The sequence below is a fragment of the Paroedura picta genome, chromosome 5 (genome assembly GCF_049243985.1).
Source record: "Paroedura picta isolate Pp20150507F chromosome 5, Ppicta_v3.0, whole genome shotgun sequence".
NCBI lineage: Eukaryota > Metazoa > Chordata > Lepidosauria > Squamata > Gekkonidae > Paroedura > Paroedura picta.
The window spans coordinates 30,666,627-30,686,595 of record NC_135373.1 but is presented as its reverse complement, the minus strand read 5'-3'; the positions used below and the strand labels follow the sequence as shown (position 1 = coordinate 30,686,595).

Here is a 19,969-nt window from a genome sequence, read left to right as displayed (position 1 = left end):
ACAAAACGTTTTGTACCAATTTTCTTTCAATACTTGACGTGTGGTCAGTTTTTTATCCCCCCCCCTCCAGTTTTTCCCACTCATCAAGAGTTACATTATGATTCAAATTTTGCATCCACTTGTCTGTCTGACTTTTTATCATCCATCCATCCATCCATCCATCCCTCCCTCCCTCCCTCCCTCCCTCCCTCCCTCCCTCCCTCTCTCTCACTCTCTCTCCATCCAGCCACCCACCCACCCACTTATTTATTATATTTCTAAACCGCCCTCCCTTGCGGCTCAGGGCAGTTTACATGAAACGGAAACAATACAGATAACTCAGTAGTTATAAATAGTAACAGTACAGTGATAACAATAGAGCAGTATAATAGAACAGTAGAACAGTGATGAGAACATCAATTCAACTACAGCATACTGATGGCCCCGTGGACTGGACGAATTGGTGGTGTATTTCATGGGAGGGAGGCTCGAAGGCCAATAAACCAATTTATTCACACAATTTTTCCAGGTTTTTAGGGATGTCTTTAATGTCTATAGGCAGAATTTCGTATAAGAAGTTCAGCTTTGGAAATACATTCATTTTAATAGTTGCCATCCTTGCTGACCATGTAAAACTCATTCTTGTCCACCTCTGTAGATCCTCTTGGGTCTTCTTCCATACCATTTCATAATTGTTTTCAAACAGGTGTTCCAAATCTCTATTAGTGTAAACTCTTAAGTACTTTCCTTTATCTGAATTAGCCTCACAACCAGTCTTGGGTCTTATATCCTTGAACGCTTGTTCAGAGGCAGCTGTCATGAAAATCTTTGCTTTAGTCTTATAAATTTTATATCCGGACACCACTCAATGGTGTCTTAAATAATCTAACAATTTTGGAACTGAAGTTTCAGGTCTGGCCAGCTTTAGAGCCACACCATCAGCGTAACTTCTTATCCTAAATTCTTCCCTTTATCTGTCAGAATTCCAGACTTGTAGACAAGAAAACTTCTATTTCGGAAAGTTTCTTTATTCTCAAGCAAAAGCATCTAACAAGCACGTTGGCGGAACTGAAGATACACGCAGGGATTCACATATATAAAACACAGGAGCATCCTTCCCTCCCTCCCATGGGAAGGCGATCTCGGGTTTCAAGGGAGACCAAACATTCCTCTAATCAGGGTACCAGGCGCAGGAGGGCAAACTAAGTCAAAGGGAGTGTAGTATCTCAGCACAGCATTGTTGTGGGAAGCAAAGGCCCTAAAGCAAACTATAGAGAATGCGGCCTTGAGGTGTGAAGGGAACCAGCACTGGGAAACATCAACAGGTCAGGCAAAGTTGACAGCTCCAACCATCAATCACAGAAATCAGCTAGAACCACATGGCAGAATACCCAGGATTCCGACATTATCAAGAGTCCAAGGTGTGCTAACCACTGAACAGAACGCCCAAGTAATTTAGGAGACCAGAAAGTTTGTTATCTCCTGGCAAAACTAATAGTCCCTTCATTTTGACCCCGATACAGGCATAGCCACACTCAATGTATATCGTACTTTGACTGAATTACAGACAGTTAGTTATGTACCCAGAAGGGAAGGCAGCATAATACAGCCTTATCTTTCCACTTCTCAGAAGCTAAGCAGGGTCAATACATGGAAGGAAGATGCTGCAGAGGAAGAAAATGGCCAACCATCTCTGCTTCTGGCTTTCCTTGAAAGCCCCTTACCAGAGTTGCTGTACATGGACTGCAACTTGTTGACACACACACACAGACAATTGTGTATACAACATAATGGGCTGGGTAGGAATTTCTGGGAGCAGTCCTATCCAGGTCTGCTTGGAACAGGCTTGTGCACCAGGGGCCCGATCTGGACCGATTCAGTTTCGACACCCATTAAAGTCAATGGCACCATTGGCTTTAATGGGAATTTCAGTGTCCCCGCCTTTCCCAGGGCCTGGGGGGGGGGGTTTCAGTTACAGCTTCCAAACTTTCAGGGTAGCTATGGAAGGGTCTTTCCTGATCCCCCCCCTCCAAATTTCACGATGATTGGACCACAGGGTCCATGTCCAGGGGGTTTTGCTCTGTAAAAGTGGGTAAGCACTTTTGCTCTGTAAAGTTTTAATGCAGCGGGCACAAAACGGGCACCTTTCCTTTCTAAAATAGCCCAAGGTGGCGAAGGCACTTCTTTCTGCAAGACAAGTCAGTATGATTGACAGCACTGCCATTGTAAGTAAAAGTCACCCCTAGATACTTATAGCTTTTAACTTGCTCAATGTCATGGCCGTTAATTCTCCCGTTGAATTTCATTGGTCTCTTATTGAAGCGGACCCGTTTTTGTTCTGTCAAAATTGATAGACAGTCCTTCTTCTTGACATTGTTTAGCGAATGACACAAGAGCTCTTTTTAAACCGACTCTGGACACCGAAAGCAAAACAGCCTTGTCTGTACACGTCAGAATTGGACGTCTTTTCTCTGTGGCTAACTTAGGGCTTGGACATCCCCTGGTGTGTTAAATTGGATGCCCAGCAGAAAGGGTCAAGAGCAGGGGTTTCCAAACTCTACGTAAATAGTCAGGAAATATTTATGCTGCCTCCCCAGGAAACCAGCCCCAGGTGACTGACAAACGGAATACCAAAACAAATTATTCAAAGTTGTTCCTCAGAGCCAAGGGTTTAAAATCCAGCCAGAGCACGGAAACATAAGACCCATTATGAAAAATAGTGTGAAAAGATCAACCCCGTTGTCAAAAGAACCGTTTTGGCACAACCCTTACAAGAGAGAATAGGGGCAGTGGTTAGGCATTCCTCAAAGGGATGGCCGTTCCACAAATGAGGAACCCCCCCCTGAGAAATCCGTCCCTGGTTGCCACCACCACCACCTCCTCTCTCAAGGGGAGGGCACAGAGAGCAGGGCTTCGCAGGCAGATCTTAACCGGCAGACTAGCAATAGGTTGGGTTGCCAGTTCTGGGTTGGGAAATTCTTGAAGATTTTGGTGGTGGTCTTGGGAGGGTAGGATTTGGGGAGAGGAGGTTGGAATGCAATACAGTCTACCTTTCAGAGTAGCCATTTTCTCCAGGGGAACTGATCTCTGTAGCCGGGAGATCATTTGTGATTCCGGGAGATATGGGAGGAAGCAATCCTTTACGTTCCCCAGCCCTGAGCCATTTAGGGTCCTCATGGTAGGAATCAGGGTTTGAATTGTGCCCGGAACCAAATGGGCACCCAGTGCAGATTTTCTGCACGGGGTGATAACAATTCCTGTGTCCCGATTCTAACAATAACCTGTCCAATCCTGGTAATAACCTCTCCACTGCATTGTACACCCGCTGATATTTCCAGCCACTTTTCAAGCAGCTCCGTTGGGAGCAGGTTACAGTAATCCGACCCGGATGTAATCAGAGCATGGCGGGTTTCACAGCACAAGGGCACCCCCCCATCTTGATTTTTAAAATGTCACACCCCCTCTCATCTTTCTCTCTGACGGCACCTGCTAGACACCAGACCAGGCCCCTGTGATGGGTAGGGTTGCCAGCTTCCATGTGGCACCTGGAGGTCTCCTGGAATTACAGCTGATCTCCAGAGATCAGTCCCCCTGGAGAAAATGGCTGCTCTGGAAGAAAGACTCTTTGGCAGGGGTAGTCAAACTGCGGCCCTCCAGATGTCCATGAACTACAATTCCCAGAAGCCCCTGCCAGCATTCGCTGGCAGGGGCTCCTGGGAATTGTAGTCCATGGACATCTGGAGGGCCGCAGTTTGACTACCCCTGCTCTATGGCATTACACCTTGCTGAAGTCCCGCCCTAACTTTTCCCTCTCCCCAGGCTCCATCCCCCAAATCTCCAGGTAGACTCCAACCCAGAGTTGACAATCTTAGGCAAGGCATGCTTTCCACATTAGAGGCCCCTTTCCACAATCCTATATTGAAAGAACCACAGAGATGTTAAAAGACAAAATTTTGCAACCATGCATGTGATTTCATTGTGCCTATCATCCAGAAGATGTCTTAATATTAGGCCCTCGGCATGTTTTAAATTTTTTTTTCAAGAGGGTTAAACGGTGTAAGGAGGAGCATAATTAGCAATTTCCTCTCTTCCATGTATAGGGGGTCAAAATAATAAAATGTGGGTAATGGTCTCAATTATATCCTCTGAGCAGAGACAATGCCTCAAATGCGCAGGGGTGCAGGAAAATGTGCCCTGTAAGAGTGCTGAGGGGAGAGCATTAAATCTTGCTCTTGAAAACGCCCATCTATGTTGTTTTACCTGTGCATGGCGGCCTCCTGACACAAGTCCCTGAGACAAGTTCTAATTGGTCTCATCTGGGGTTGTCATTTTTGGATGGGGAAATTCCTGGAGGTTTAGGGGTGCAGCCTAGGGAGGGTGGGAGAGAAGAAGGAGCTCAGCAGGGTGCAATGCCACAGTGTCCAACCTACAAAGCAGAATTTCCCCACAAAGAATCTGATCCCGGTCATCTAGAGCAGTGGACCCCAACCTTTTTTGGGCTGGGGACTGGGTGGGAGGAGAGGGAGGCATGGGGACCAGGGGAGGAGAGGGAAGCGCAGGTGATCAGCCGTCTTCCAGCGCAGCAAGCGCCATGCTGCGGGGAGAGGCGCGGGATGTGCCTCCCTCCCCCTCGCCATGGCCCAGTACCGAAGCCTCCATGGCCCGGTACTGGGCCGCAGCCCGGTGATTGGGGAACAACAGCAGGTTGGCTACTGTAGTCCCATTGCTTGAATGGAAGGGATGTTGCACCAGAGGCCATGATTCAGTCTCTTATTACATGAAAACGTAGAGCCAGGGACCAAATGGAAATGGACCAGTGGCAAATGAACCTGAACTTCTGATATTCAAATGACAACTACCATAGACTGTGTTTCCCTGTGGACATAGAATGGCTTCTCTCCGTCTCTAGGATAGAATTATTTTAATAGGCTAATAGGTGGGAAACAATTCACTTTCCCAGCGCTGTCTTGGGGTTGCTCATCCAATTAGAGTTCCTGAGCTGTTGGATCCTGGAGACTAATCAGCTCATATTCAGGCCAGTGCTGTGTGAAAAGTAGCAGGACTGAAGGTAGCAATGCCTGAAGATGTAAAGAGCTAGCAGAAAAAGTTCAATGACCTTTTCCCATTTTTCCCTACAGAAAAACTGGAAATTGTAGGAAGCAATGAAAACATTATTTTTACTTCATTGAAACTTCACCTTTCTCCCCAGTGGGGGTTCAAAGAATAAGATTTGGTTCTTATATGCCGCTTTTCTCTACCCAAAGGAGTCTCAAAGCGGCTTACATTCGCCTTCCCTTTCCTCTCCCCACAACAGACCCCCTGTGAGGGAGGTGAGGCTGAGAGAGCCCTGATATTCCTGCTCGGTCAGAACAGCTTTCTCAGTGCTGTGGGGAGCCCAAGGTCACCCAGCTGGCTGCATGTGGGGGAATGCAGAATCAAACTGGCTCGCCAGATAAAAGTCCACGCTCCTAACCACTACAACAAGGTGGTTCTCAGCAGCACTGGATAACAAATTAGACCCTTGGCCCATCAAAGTCAATATTATCTACTCCAGGGATTCCCATAAACCAGGGGTAGTCAAACTGTGGCCCTCCAGATGTCCATGGACTACAATTCCCAGAAGCCCCTGCCAGCATTTGCTGGCAGGGGCTTCTGGGAATTGTGGTCCATGGACATCTGGAGGGCCGCAGTTTGACTACCCCTGCCATAAACCCTTGGCAGTACGTGGTAGCTTTGAAGGGGGTCTGCGGGAGCTCTGGTGTGGTATGGGGTGTGTGTCTGGGTTGTCTTCTCAGTGCCTACTCTTCTTTCCGGCCTACATGATGCAGAGCCAGCATAGTAGTAGTAAAGGCCGAGGGAGGGAGCGAAAGGAAGGCTAAAGGTGCAGATGGTGATGTCACTTCTGGGGGTTGGCCAGCTGACATCACTTCCGGGGCTCTTTGAAGTCTGAAAAATTATTTCAGGGGCTCCTCCACAGTCAAAAGGTTGAGAAAGACTGGTCTGCTCAGGTCAGCAGTAGTTCTACAGGGTCTCTGCTTTGTACACCACCTGCTGCCAGATCCCTTAACTGGGGATGCCAGGGATTGAAACTGGGCCCTCCTGTATGCCAAGGAGGTACACAACCACTGGTCCAGGATTCCCAAGTGTAGTTCTGTGGTGCCTGATTATCCCAGTATGCTAACTGCTAACTGTGGTGCTACTAGGAAACACATTTAAAGACAAAGTCGTACTTGTTCGGAATGTCCCTTGTTCCATTTTGTCTGAAGAAGAGTGTTTGCACACGAAAGCTCACGCCTTGAATAAATCTTTGTTGGTCTTAAAGGTGCCACAGGACTCAAATTTTGTCGAGCTACGTCAGACCAACACGGCTAACCCACTAGAATTTGTTCAGAATGTGATTGTTATGTGGCCTTAAGTAATGATTCCTGTGTAAGGGCTTGCTCTTGACTTTTAACTGTCAGCAGTAGAGGTAAGTTTCTATCTCTGCCTGTAGAAAACAAAATAAAATCAGAGTCCAGTAGCACCTTTAAGACCAACAAAGATTTATTCAAGGCGTGAGCTTTCGAGTGCAAGCACTCTTAAGCATTTATGCTTCTACACTTCCTAAACATGCCAGATACAATTTTATATGCTGATTTAAGCTATACTGAATTTTATGTTGTTTAAAGCAGCAAGATGAGTACGAAAGCTTGTTTTCAATTTTTTACAAACTTTCAGCCTCCCCCAAGGCAGCCTCCCTATTTCCTCCCCATGGGTTCAGCCTTTGAAACAATTTCAAAAGTTTAGACTCTATGAACTCTCACCCTTTGAAAGAGGGGGTTGCCAATTCGGTTTCCTTCCCTTAGGATAGGGATGGAGAGGGCTCTTGTTTTCATGTTAACCTCTTTTGATTGGGTGGAAAGGTGGAATTCAGATGTTTCAAATACATTTTAAAAATGGTCATGAGAAAGACTCACCCTCTTTCTTCCAAAGTGTTGCCAGTCCTCGCTTCCTTGGAGTATTCTTGCAGATTCCAAGATTTCTGGACCCTAGTTTGAAAAAAAGAAAAATAAATATCACAAAACCCAGATTGAGAAAGGCTGAATTAGAGTAACTCTGCATAGGATTGTCCTGTTAATGCAAATTTCTCAATTTTCCCCAGTCCAAAAAGTAGCAGCCAGGGAAGCAGAGCAGGGAGAATCGGCCAGGAGGAGATCATACTACACTTCTGCTTTTACTGGTCATTGCAGGGAACTGAGGAAGAGGAGTGGTTAAGTGGCATTTCTGTTTTCCCCCTTGTGCCCCAGCAGCAGCAATCCACTTTTTTTTTTTTAACCTGCAGCCAGAGTTGGTAGAATAAAGGCCATTGCAGAACCCAAAGTTCCAAGTTGGGGATAAAACCAAGGTGTATCTGAATACACATCATGAACACACATGATGCTGGATTATACAGAATCAGACCATTGGTCCATCAAAGTCAGTATAGTCTGTTTCCCAGGATCAAAAGGTGAGGACTTTCACATCACCTACAACTTGATCTGCACTGGAGATGCCAGGGATTGAACTCGGGACCTTCTGCATGCTGCGTGATGAATCATAGAATCCTAGAGTGGGAAGGGGCCAGACAGGCCCTCTAGTCCAACCCTCTTCTCGATGCAGGATCAGCCTCAAGCATCCAGGATGAATATCTGTCAAGCCGCTGCTTGAAGACTATCAGTGAATGGGAGCTGACCACCTCCTTAGGCAGTCGATTCCACGGCTGAACTACTCTGATTGTGAAATTTTTCCTCCCCTGATATCTAGCAGATATTATTCTACGTGTAGTTTAAACTTCAGGTCCTATACTCTGCTGCCAACAGGAATGTTTGAGCACTTTCGGGTGCACACCATCCAGCCCAGGGGATTTGAATTCATCCAGTGCAACCAGGTGCCTCTCGACAACCTCTCTGTTCATATCAACCTGCCACCAAGACACTCTACCTTGCCCACTACCATCCCTAGATGTGTCCATATTCTTCTGGGAAAACACAGAGGCAAAATAGGTACTGAGCCTTTCTGCTTTCTCTCTGTCCTCTGTCAGAGTCCCTCCAACATCACCCGACAGCGGGCCTCTTGCCTTGTTTACCTTATGTTTGCTTCTCACGTATCTGAAAAAGCTGTTCTTGTTACAGTGGGCTTCCTTGGCCAGTCTCAGTTCCCTCCCGGCTATGTCCTTTCTGGTAGCTGACCTGCAGTGCTTAGTAACCTGCAGATATTCCTCTTTAGCGGTCTGTTATTCCCTCCATTTCTTGAACATTTTCTTTTTCTTCCTTAGCTCCTTCTGAAGTTCTCTTCTTCTTGGATCCCTTACCGTGTTTCCATCTTGCTGGAATAGTGATGACTTGAGCGTGAAATAGCTCTTGTTTAAAGAGAGCCCACCCATCACTTGCTCCTTTCTCTTCCAGCATTCTGGTCCATGGAATGACTCTCATTATGTCTCTGAGTTTATTAAAGTCCACCCTATGAAAGTCTAACAGACACGTCTTATTACAAACTTTCTTCCCCCCATCTAATTAGGAATTCTAGGAGGACATGGGCACTCCCCCCTAGGCCACCACCTCCTTCACCCCATCCACCAACTCTTGCCTGTTGGTCAGTATTAAGTAGAGTATGGCCGAGCCTCTTGTAGGTTCTTCCACCATTTGATAAATGAAATTGTCAGCCCAGGTAGGTCAGAACATTGCCCCATATTCTAGATGCTTATCCCAAGGCTACTATAGATGTAGTAAAATTATACAGAATACATGAAATAAAAGGTTCTTCGTTCTTGTTTATTCTTATATAGGATCCAACCAGAACAGTATCTAGATATGTCCCGTTTTCAAATAATAATCTTCCTCAATGGTTGTCCTCTATTGAATAATATATATATCGGCCTTTGGCTCTTCAATATGCTAGTAATACCAACTGCTGTTGAAAGGTAGGTAATCCTCCTGAAGCTTGCGGCAGGAAGGCAGCCAGTCTAAGGAATGAGCATTCACTTTTCTGGCTTCTGTCCCTGTTGAACAGGTTGCAAAGGGAAAGTACAGTTGGACTTGTAATGCATGGGAGGGACCACAGCAGGCCCTGATTCATCTGCATGTCTATGCACGTCCCTCAGTTAGTAAGACAGAAATGCAGGATTGGTTCAAAAATAGCTAAAATCCCCCCTGGGATTCAGGGGGGTAGCTGTGTTGGTCTGAAGTCGCAGTACAAAATGTGAGTCCAACAAAGTTTTATTCAAGGTGTGAGCTTTTGTGTGCATGCACACGTCTGTAGACAATGGAACAAAAATCATAAAGAGAGATATAAGGAGAGAGTAAATTAGGAAACAGCCTCACGACAAATATACAGCATGATGATGAAGATTGGATAGTTCCTTGCTAGAATATCAAAATCTGCTTATTTGGGTCCCGTTGTTGTTCATAAAAACAAAGGGGATATAAAAATGTCAAGGTTAGTGATTAATGGTAGATGTTTTCCCGGTTGTGGAAAGAAGTTATTAAAAGAGTTTAGTTGCTAGTCCCATCTGCAGGGAAGCATTCCTACAAGTGTCAAGCCCTGCTGTGTTTGTTCTCCTGTCCGAAGACCAGAGAGTAAGATTCTAAATTACATTACATACATACTTATATTATATTACAGTCCCATTGTCCCAAATTAAATGAAGAAGGGACTGTGAGGAGTGTAGATATGAGTGCTGAATGACATTAGCATATGTAGTGAGTTAAGAAACCAATGTTCCTGTTGAGTCCTGGGAATTTCATTGTTTTGAATGTTGTAATAACTTGCATCTACATAGGCTCTACATAGGCTCTATGTTCTGTTTACTGGGCAGGAATTATCTCCCTGAGTTGATGGTGTGGGGCTGTGTGTGCTGCGGTTGGGTGTGGGCAGGAAGGGCGGGGAGTTTTTAGATGGAGTTTTGTTGGCAATTATAGGGTTGTGTGTGTGTGTGTGTGTATGTATATATGTATATATATATTCTTGTAATGGTATTCTATATGGTTTAAATTTGCAAACCGCCACGAGCCGGCAGGGCCTGGGAGTGTCAGTCAATAAATGTAATTATAAATAAATAAAATAAATAAATCTCCGCAATCTTCCTTTCCAGTCTGTTCTTGAAGTTTCTTTGCAATAAAACAGCTTCATTGAGGTCCCTCAATGAATGTCCCAGAAGGCTGATGTGTTCCCCTACAGATTTTTCAGTCCTGTGGTTTTTGATGTCAGACCTGTGTCCATTAATTCTTTGGTGGAGGGTTGGACCTGTTTGCTCTATGTAGAAAACAGAGGGTCATTGTTGGCATTTAATGGCATATACAACGTTAGAAGATGTGAATAAGCCTTTGGTGGTGTAGATTGTTAGGTCCAGTGATTGTATTGTCCAGGTGTATGTGGCAGCAAAGTTGCCATCTGGGTTAGTTGCAAGCTCTGGCACCAGCATCCATCTTCAAATTATTATTGTGGGTAAGGAGTTGTTTGAGACTGGGGGGTTGTCTGTGTGCAAGAAAAGATTTGCCCCCCCAGTACTTGGGAAAGAGAACTGTCATTTTCCAGTAGAGGTTGTAAGTCACAGATGATGCGCTGAACTGAGACCTGTATGTTAACCACTAGTGGTGTTCTGTTATAGTCTCTATTGGGTCTTTTAGCAGGTTTTCTTTGGGCATCCTTCTGGCTTTGTTGATCTCTTTCTTGACCTCCTTGGGTGGGTACTTTAGTTCCAAGAAGGTATTTTGCAAACCCCTCAGGTGAGAATCTCTGTCGGTGGGTTGTCTACAATGGATCATTTGGTATGTTTAGTAGCTGACTGTCTCACAGCAAGTGCTTTGCTTCACCGAAGGTCAACCTTTGAGTGAGCCATTATACCCTGGGCCCATCACAATGACAGGCTAGGTTCCAACCAACCAGTAGAACCACAGAACACTTTGAATGAGTTCCACTCAAAGTGACACAAAACATCATGCCAGCTTTTGGGTTCCTCAGAACTGTTCATCACACTGAATATTAAAAATAAACAGGTGGGAAAGTGAGAGAAGATGTCTCAGGCCTTGATCTTGAGGCTTTCCTTTCAGCATCTAGAAGTGGAACACCGGCTGATTTTAGTAGATAAACTGTGGCTGGGTAGATCTGGTATCCGGCTGTACCTGGGTAGAAGGAGCTAAAGAACAGGAGCCTTCAGCCGAAAAACCAGCTGTTAGAATGCTGGGAGGTGAGGCTTTATTTTGAGTCATGAGCTTATCCTCTTAGATCCTGTTTGGGTTTTTCTGGCAATTCAAGCTTGGGCTGTCTGGAACAAGAAGCTTAATTTTTTTTACTTCCACTGAGGACTTGAATCACTATCTAGAAATGTGGGCTGGATTTAACTGTTTTTTTTTTTTTGCTGTTGAGAAGGGAAGGACCAGGGAAGGACCACCTGAAAGGCTGTGCTGGGAGTCATGGGTGGGTTTGCCAAACTCCAGGTAGAACCTGGAGATCTCCCAGCATTACAATTAATTTCCAGACTCCAGAAATCTATTCCCTTGGAGATAAATAGCTGCTTTCAAGGGGGAACTGTTTGTCATTATGCCCCATTGAAACCTTTCTTTTTTTTCAAACCCTTCCTTCCCCAAGCTGCCCCCCTCCCAAATCTCGTTGGCAGCCCTAAATGGGAACTGCATAAGGAGGCAAGTGAGGCAGGGGCCATATAAAGGAGAATGAGATAGAGTAGAAAAGCTGGCTGGATCCAGCTAGCATATTTTGAGGGGTTTGTTGTCATTCTGTAGGTGTTACTATAGCAAAGGTGGCCAAACTATGACAATCATGGTAGTCCATGGACATTTGGAGAGCCACTGCCCCTCTATCCTGTAGTGCCTAGTACAGTTACATATTTTTATCAGTTCTTTCCCCAGACAGTGGAGGAACAGTTATGTAGGCATGTGCCATCATGTCACAACTGATTTATGATGATCCCAACAAGGAGATTTATCAAGGCAAATGAGAAGCAGAGAAGGTTTGCCATGGCCTTCACCTGCAGAACTTTCCTTGGTGGTCTTACATCCAAGTACCAACCCTGTTTAGCTTCCAAGTTCTAACCAGACTGGACTAGACTATGCCATTCCACATCCCAGCCGGTAGGTGATCACAAGTTAGGGAAGGGATTATGAAGAATATGGAAAGGGTATGATGACATCTCAGAAGTCTCCCAATTAACAGGATGTTGGAGGTGGCCTAGCGGCCAGTGGGCATTTATATATGTGTTTGGCATGTGAAGACGTCTTTTCAAAGCTGGGGTCCAACCAGAAGATCACCACTTGCATCCTCAGCAGCCTTGAGACATGGCCTTCCTGTGGAAGGCCATGACCTGGATGTCCCAGGCTAGGCTGATCTTCTCAGACTGTAAAAGGTGAAGCAGGGTTGGGCCTGGGTAGTACTTGGACTAGAGACTACCAAGGAACTCAAGGGTTCCAGGCAGAGGCAGGCAATGGCCAACGACCTGTTCCTCTCTTTCCTTGCAAACCCAACAAGGGTTGCAATAAGTTGGCTATGGTTGGACCCACACAGCCATATTGCTGACAAAAGAGCCCAGGGATACCTATCTTGGATGTAGGGGGGCAACCAACCTGCCTTGAAGCAAAAGAATTTAGCTTTGGCTTGAATCACTGGGTCAAGAATTAGCCACAACACTGTTGCAGAGAGATTGCTAGCCAACAATACAGGCAAGGGTGAAGGAGAGGGGAGAAGAATGTTGCTACGTGTTTGAGACACTGACTTTGGAGGGCGTTATCTATATATTTCCTCCAAGGAGATCTGGATGGGACACAGAATTCTCCTTCCCATTTGGCCCCCACATTGTACTTTTGAGGTAGGTTAGGCTGAGACAGAGTGACTGGTCTGGGATAACCCACTGAGTTAATGGGCTGGGGGTGGATTTGAACCCAGTCCTTCCAGGCCTGAACATAGCTCTGTAACCACTGCATTGTGCTAAGCATTCTCCATGGCTTGCTTGTTTTGACTGCACAGGCCCGGAGCACAGACAACATCGATACCTCCGGAGAGGGACAAGTACGCTCTTTGGGAAACGCAACCAACAACGTCAAGGGAAAGCCAACCAAGAGGTAAAACCTGGGGAGAGGACAAAGGCCCAATATGGCCGCAGTGCTCATTCAGGGCTGCCAACTTTTGAACCAGCTCTTGTACCTGAGACTTTAACTTGCAGTTGATAAGCAACGGTGAACAGGTGATCCAACTTTTCCTCCAAGCTGGGGAGAACTTTACTGAGCAACTTCAGAAGCTGAAGAACAGATTGAGCCAATTTTTCTTTGGTCAGCGAGGAATCCTAATAGTACTGGGAGGGAGAGATTATTACCAGGTTTGGGAGTTTGCACTTCTGGATGGGGTCTCCCATACATGCTATTTTATATGGCTGGGAGTTGGCGTGAGTCCCTGTCCCCTCCATGTCTAGACACCCTTACCCAGAAGTACCAGTCAGCACCTTAGGCCCCAGGATGAGGGCTGATTCACTCCTGGCTTCCATGACAACTTTCAATCAGATATGGTCTGGGAATTCCCCCACTGGGAATTTAATTGTGAAGGGCATGTGGGTCCGTTTCTTACCAGGATTGTGACATCTGGGAGGAACAGAGTAGCCAACCTCCAGGTGGGGCCTGAAGAGAATCCCGTGAGAAGGCAAACAATGAAAAGGAATGTGTATGAAATAGTTTATTCTGACCAAAAAGTCTTAACAGAAAAGCTTCAAACTCGTTCAGGTTAATAAATCCTTCTAAAATAATGCTTTGAATAACTATCGATTCGAGCTATTTTCAGGAAATTATTCCCTTTTTTTCAGAAATATTTCATCTGTGTGGATAAAAACTAAAAAGTATATTTTTACTTCTTATTCACACAGATGAAATATTTCTTTTTACTTCTTATTCACACAGACAAAATATTTCTCTTTTACTTTTTATTTTTACTTTTTTACTTTTTTTTTACTATTTTACTTTTTATTCACACAGATTAAATATTTCTTTTCGCTTTTACTTTTTATTCAAACAGATGAGATATTTCTGAAGAAAGGAATAATTTCCTGAAAATAGCTCTGTTCGATAGCTATTCAAAGCATTATTTTGGAAGGATTCATTAATCTGAATGAATTTGAAGCTTTTCTGTTAAGACTTTTGGGTCAGAATAAACTATTTCATTTACATTCCTTTCCATTGTTTGCCTCTCACTTGACGCCTCATTAAAGTGTGGCCTATCTATTTCCCCTTAACCTCCAGGTGGGGCCTGGAGATCTCCCAGAATCCCAACTGATCTCCAGATGATGGTGATCAGTTCTCCTGAAGGAAGGGGCTGCTTCTATGGCATTTTACCCCATGAGGTCCTACTCCTTCCCCAACCCCACCCACGCTGCACTTCCCAAATCTCCACCAAGTTCCCATCCCAGAGTTGGCAGTCCTAGAAAGGAACGGACTTAAGCCCTACCCCCTTGGGTGGTTTTTCCAAACTGAAAAGCCTAGGCAGCTGTAACATGCCCCATTGAGAAAATGTACGTATACCATGGATATACATGTCTATTTCCCCATGAGGGCAAGCAGTGACACACAGAGTTCAAGTCAGAAAAATAGCAGTCCAGGCGTGAGGGAGATGGCTGTCTTTAAGAGGCTTTGACAGAAGTATGAGACCTAAGCAGGCTGACAGAATTGAGTGCCCTCGTGTGGATTTAGGACAAGCCCCAGGGATAGAATTGGGATGGGAGAGGGGAAAATAAATCCTGTTAAGTCTAGGATGGGGCTGTTGGTTTTGTAAGGGTTTGACGCCTCCTGTTCCGTATTTTGCTTGACCGTTTGACTTCCAGATGGGATTCCACCTCAGAATAACATCCGTTCCCTGGATTGTATCCCTCTCTTTCTCCATAGGCTTTCCATCACACGTGGCCACTTCCCCAAGCTGACTGAGTGTGCCCATTTCCACTATGAAGCAGTGGACTTTGGACATATCCAGGTATGTCTCCTTCTCTCCCTGCCCGAGGGGAATGGATATCTGGGACACGGGGGTTCCTGTGGCAAACTGGGGTTGGGATCTTGACCTTCTGCCTCTCCCCACAGCTACAGTTCACGCCCGAGCAGAACGAGAACCTCAACAACTTGGAAGAGGGGGAACTGCTTTTTGCCATCCAAGTCACCTGCCAGGTGAGGGGAAAAAACCAAGTGTTTGTTGGCCGTGGATTGAGTGGCTTGGCTGCTTGCCCAGCTGGCAACCGAGTGTCTACTTTGCAAATCTCCCAAACCTACATTGAGTTTTATTCCACCCTTTCCCAAGAGCTCAGGACCTCAGGCATGGATTTCCTCTCTTCTTCTCATTGTACCCGCACAACAACCCTGGGAGGTAGGCTGATCTGAAAATTAGAGATAGCCAGCAAGCAGGGTTTGAACCCTAAACCCTACACCATTTGGAATCTCAAAAGTCTTAAGCAGCTCTGATAATGCTAGAAATGGGCAGGGAAGTCAGTGCAATGGTTATTCCCTCTTAGGAGACTTGAGGGTCTGTAATTCCAGTACAGATTGTGTTTAGGACCTCTGGTAGGGTATTCGTAGGCCGTTCACTGAACTACAGTTCTCAGGATTCCTTGGGGAAAGCCGCAGTTGTTATTAATCTAATATACAATGATATATCTTATAGTGTAGATATGCATCATAATGTCTTGGGTTTTTTTGAAGAAGAAGAGTGGTGGGGGGGTTGTACCTCGCTTTTTGCTACCTGAAGGAGTCTCAGAGCAGCTTACAATCACCTACTCTTCGTCCCTCGACAACAGGCACCCTGTGAGGTAGGTGAGGCTGAGAGAACTGTGACCAGCCCTGGTCACCCAACTGGCTGCATGGAGAGGAGTGGGGAATCAAACCCAGCTCTCCAGATTAGAGACTACCTCTTAACCACTGCACCAAGCTGGCTCCTGGGAGGGAAGCTCTTGTATCTAACTGTGGGTTAACTTACAATTTCACTGTTAGTTGTTGCTAGAAGAAAAGACTGTCTTAAAATTCCCTTCCCCCAGCCCTAAACATAGCAGATCAACCAAACTGTAGTTCCAGCAATCTGGAACATCTACTTTGAGTGCCTGTCATTCTAGCCTTGTTACTCCATGGTGACCCAATCAGTGCGTGCTTGGATCACACCCGATGCATATGTTCATCAGGTCTGTTGCCCACAGATTGTACACTTTTGTAAGCTGCAGATAGGCCTCTTTCTGACTTTGCCACTGTTTGTATTGGCAGGATACCAATGGGGAATGCATACTGTTAGCGGCCTCTTTGATACTTCTGGCTGCCACTTTGTGTGAAGGAAACAAACAGATTTTCTGTGTGTGTACAACTAGGATTACCAAATTCCCCCTTTCAGCAAGCAGCCCCCCACCCCTCTGCTTAACATCCCGGCTGCTGGTGATGTTCACGACAGGAGAAGGGGAGGAATGGGGGTCTGACACAGAAGTGATGCAGCTTTTGGGCTACACTCTTAGAACACTCACAATCTCTGTGGCTTTTACTATGGAGATTTGCAGGGATTAGAATCATAGAATCATAGAGTTGGAAGGGGCCATACAGGCCATCTAGTCCAACCCCCTGCTCAACGCAGGATCAGCCCAAAGCATCCTAAAGCATCCAAGAGAAGTGTGTATCCAACCTTTGCTTGAAGACTGCCAGTGAGGGGGGAGCTCACCACCTCCTTAGGCAGCCTATTCCACTGCTGAACTACTCTGACTGTGAAAAGATTTTTCCTGATACATTTTTCCTGATTCTTGCAGCCTCATCTGGAAGTGACATCACTTCCAGCTCGTACCCTAGAGCAGGGGTAGTCAACCTGTGGTCCTCCAGATGTTCATGGACTACAATTCCCATGAGCCCCTGCCAGCAAATACTGGCAGGGGCTCATGGGAATTGTAGTCCATGAACATCTGGAGGGCCACAGGTTGACTACCCCTGCCCTATAGGCTTCACCACAAAACACTATGCTGATTCGTGTCAGGCATGTAGGCATGAAATGATGACCATGCATATTGGGAGCATCATGGATAATGCATGTTCCCTTTACACTTGGTGGATAGGTTCCCAGGTCTTATGACTGAAGCATCTGAAAAGTGAAGAAGAGCTAGCTTTTATACCCTGCTTTTCTCTACCCAAAGGCGATTGTAAGCTTGGTCTTCTTAGACTGGAGAGAAGAGGGCTGAGAGGTGATATGATAGCCATCTTCAATACTTGAAGGGCTGTTACATAGAAGGTGGAGCAGAGTTGTTTTCTGTTGTCCCAGAGGGTTGGGCCAGAACCACTGGGTTGAAATTAATTCAAAAGAATTTTCGGCTAAACATCCGGAAGAAGTTCCTGACGGAGAGGCTCCTCAGTAGAACAGGCTTCCTCAGGAGGAGGTGGGTTCTGGTTCTCCTCCTTTGGAAGATTTAAGTAGAGGTTAGATAACCATTTGACAGAAATGCTAGTTCTGTGAACTTAGGCAGATGGTAAATGGGTGGACTGAAGGGATTGTGTCCATGCTTTACTCTTGTGGCCCTTCCTTACATGCCCAGGGAAATGCCAATCGCCACTTTGGGGTCAGGAGGTGAATTTTCTCCTGGGCAGAGTCTGCACTTACTTTGTTTATTCCATTGTCAATCCTGTTGAATTCAGATCACTTTGAACTCGGGTCTTCCTCTCCCCCCCTCCTCCCCATTGAAACAGGAAAGTCTTCTGCAGGTGCTTAGGGAGGCTCGGAAAGTGTGTGTGTGTGTGTGTGGGGGGGGAGCCAAGCCTCTTTCTTTCTTTTCTTGAAGTGGGGGAGGAGCCAGGCAGGGAGCCTCTTTCTTTTCTTGGAGGGGAGGGGGAGAGGATCGAAAAAGGCAGAGGAGGGAGGAGAGGAAAAACCCAGGACCGACAGAAGTTGAGAGAAATTAGGGGCTTCTCCTTTAAGGCAAGCGTGTCACATGACCAGGTGTAGCCTATCAGAGGTTCTCTACCATGGAGCTTTCTTTCCCAATCTGGATATTGAGGATTAACAGCACTCTTAGATATCACACAGTAAAGGTACGGTCACTCCGCACCAATCCTTCTTGCTGCAGAAGGAAAATTTAAATTGCCCCAAATCCAAATGGAAATCGCATTCTGTGTAGAGGGCAGGGACTGAATCGATCTGGGGTTGGAATAAAAGTTTACACCCTGGTCAGACTGACCAGGGTTTCATTTTTTTTGGGGGGGGGGCATCATCTGGGCATGGAATTGGGGTCACTATGGGGAGGCAGGTAGTTGTGAATTTCCTTCATTCTGCAGGGGGCTGGACTAGATGACCCTGGAGGTTACCTTTCCCTCCTATTCCCCCCACAGATACCTTGGGGGTAGGTGGGGCTGAGAAAGTTCTGAGAGAACAGAAACTGGCCCGAGGTCACCCAACCGGCTGCATGTGGAGGAGGAATTGGGGAATCAAACCCAGTTCTCCAGGTTAGAGGCCAGCACTCTTAACGACTACACCACACTGGCTCTCGAGCTCATGAGAAGACTCACTATGCAGATCCTGCATACGCTTCATATGCATGTGTGCTTCTGTGCCAGTGGTGGGATGGGTGGGGCCCGTTCATTCCGATCAGGCCAATCCATCCTGCCTTTGGACTCTCCCTCGTTTCTCATGCTGCCTTTCTTGGCACAGGGGAAGAGCTGGCAGGTGCACCGCAGCTATGAGGAATTCCGTACGCTGGACGCCCACCTGCACTGCTGCATCTTTGACAGGCGTTTCTCCCAGCTTCCCGAGCTGCCTCCCTTCAGCCATATGCGGGCGAACCCAGAGGTGAGTGACTTAGAACCATGTTAGGCCTGGAGGGGGGAGGCACCCCCACACACACGCACACCAGAATCACATTTTGCCCTTTGCTGGCGGCACCTTTTGTCCGGCTGCCTTCTTATCACACTGGGCCTGGGTCCCAAAAAGTCACAAAAAGCTATCACGGTTCTGAAGGCCTGGAAGACAGCACATTTTTGCCAGGCCTATGGCTGAGGCCAGGGTGGCTTAAAATCCTGTGGACCTAACTTCCTTTCCTCTCCAGGTCCCTCCCCGCTTTCTTCTGGGCTGGGCCTATTTCCCCGGCCAGTCTGTAGGCCAGACGGAAGATAGTTAGGGCAGGGTGAGGGGGGGTGGGGTTAATGTAGGATGTTTTAAATGTTGATTGGAAATGTTTTAATCATGTTGTAAATGGCCATAAGCTTGCTTGCCTGGAGCGGTGGTCTATAAATCAAATAATAATAATAATCTTCCATTTTGGCCAAGGACTGGGTCTCGGCAGGCATGACCAGGCAGGTGCTGGCACCCATCAGAGCTGCTGTCCTTGTGTGTGCTTTGCCTTTCGGCATGCACGGACAAGCTTTGGGCTGTTACACGATGCAGCACAGGTGTAGGGCTCCCCTCCTTGTTTTGCACAACTCAAGGCTGAACGAGATGAGACACCTGGGCTGATTCTGCACTTACTTTGTTTATTCTGTTGTGGATCCTGCTGAATCCAGATTGATTTGAACTCGGGTCTTCCTCTATCCCCCCTCCCCATTGAAACAGAAAAGTGTTCTGCACGTGGTTAGGGAAGCTCAGCAGTGCGGGGGGGGGCAGCAGGAGCCTCTTTCTTTCTTTTCTTGAAGGGAGGGGAGAGGATTGGAGATAGCAGAGAAGGGGGACTATATCCAAGAGGAAAATCTCTATTGAGAGAAGTTAGGGCTTCCCCTTTAAGGCAAGCTTGCAGCCTGGGAACAAAGACGCCTGTGAACTGAAGCCTTGGCCAATCAGGGCTTTTCTAGAACGGAGGCTCAGTAGCAAGTTCAGAACCAGCAGAGATCTGCATGCTTTCTCATGCCGATTTTTCAAATATTAAGGGTGATATCCACTCTAGGATATTGCAGGATACAGGTAGGGTCACTCCGGATCAATCATGCCTGTTGCAGAGGAAAAATTTAAATCAGCCAAAATCAAAATGGAAATCGCATTCAGTGGAGACGGCAGG

The 19,969-nt window shown here is 46.4% G+C and overlaps 2 protein-coding genes across 2 annotated transcripts in view; one reads left to right on the top strand and one right to left on the bottom strand.

Annotated features, from left to right (window-relative positions):
* APLP1 (amyloid beta precursor like protein 1) overlaps positions 1-19,969 on the bottom strand; it is a 131,415-nt gene that overhangs the window by 5,858 nt on the left and 105,588 nt on the right. The gene's annotated exons all lie outside the window — the stretch shown is intronic.
* Positions 1-19,969, top strand: part of ARHGAP33 (Rho GTPase activating protein 33) — a 58,137-nt gene that overhangs the window by 10,690 nt on the left and 27,478 nt on the right. The window contains 4 exon segments of the mRNA XM_077337045.1: positions 12,973-13,067; positions 14,871-14,955; positions 15,060-15,143; positions 18,634-18,771. Of these exon segments, the coding sequence (XP_077193160.1) occupies positions 12,973-13,067; positions 14,871-14,955; positions 15,060-15,143; positions 18,634-18,771 (402 nt within the window).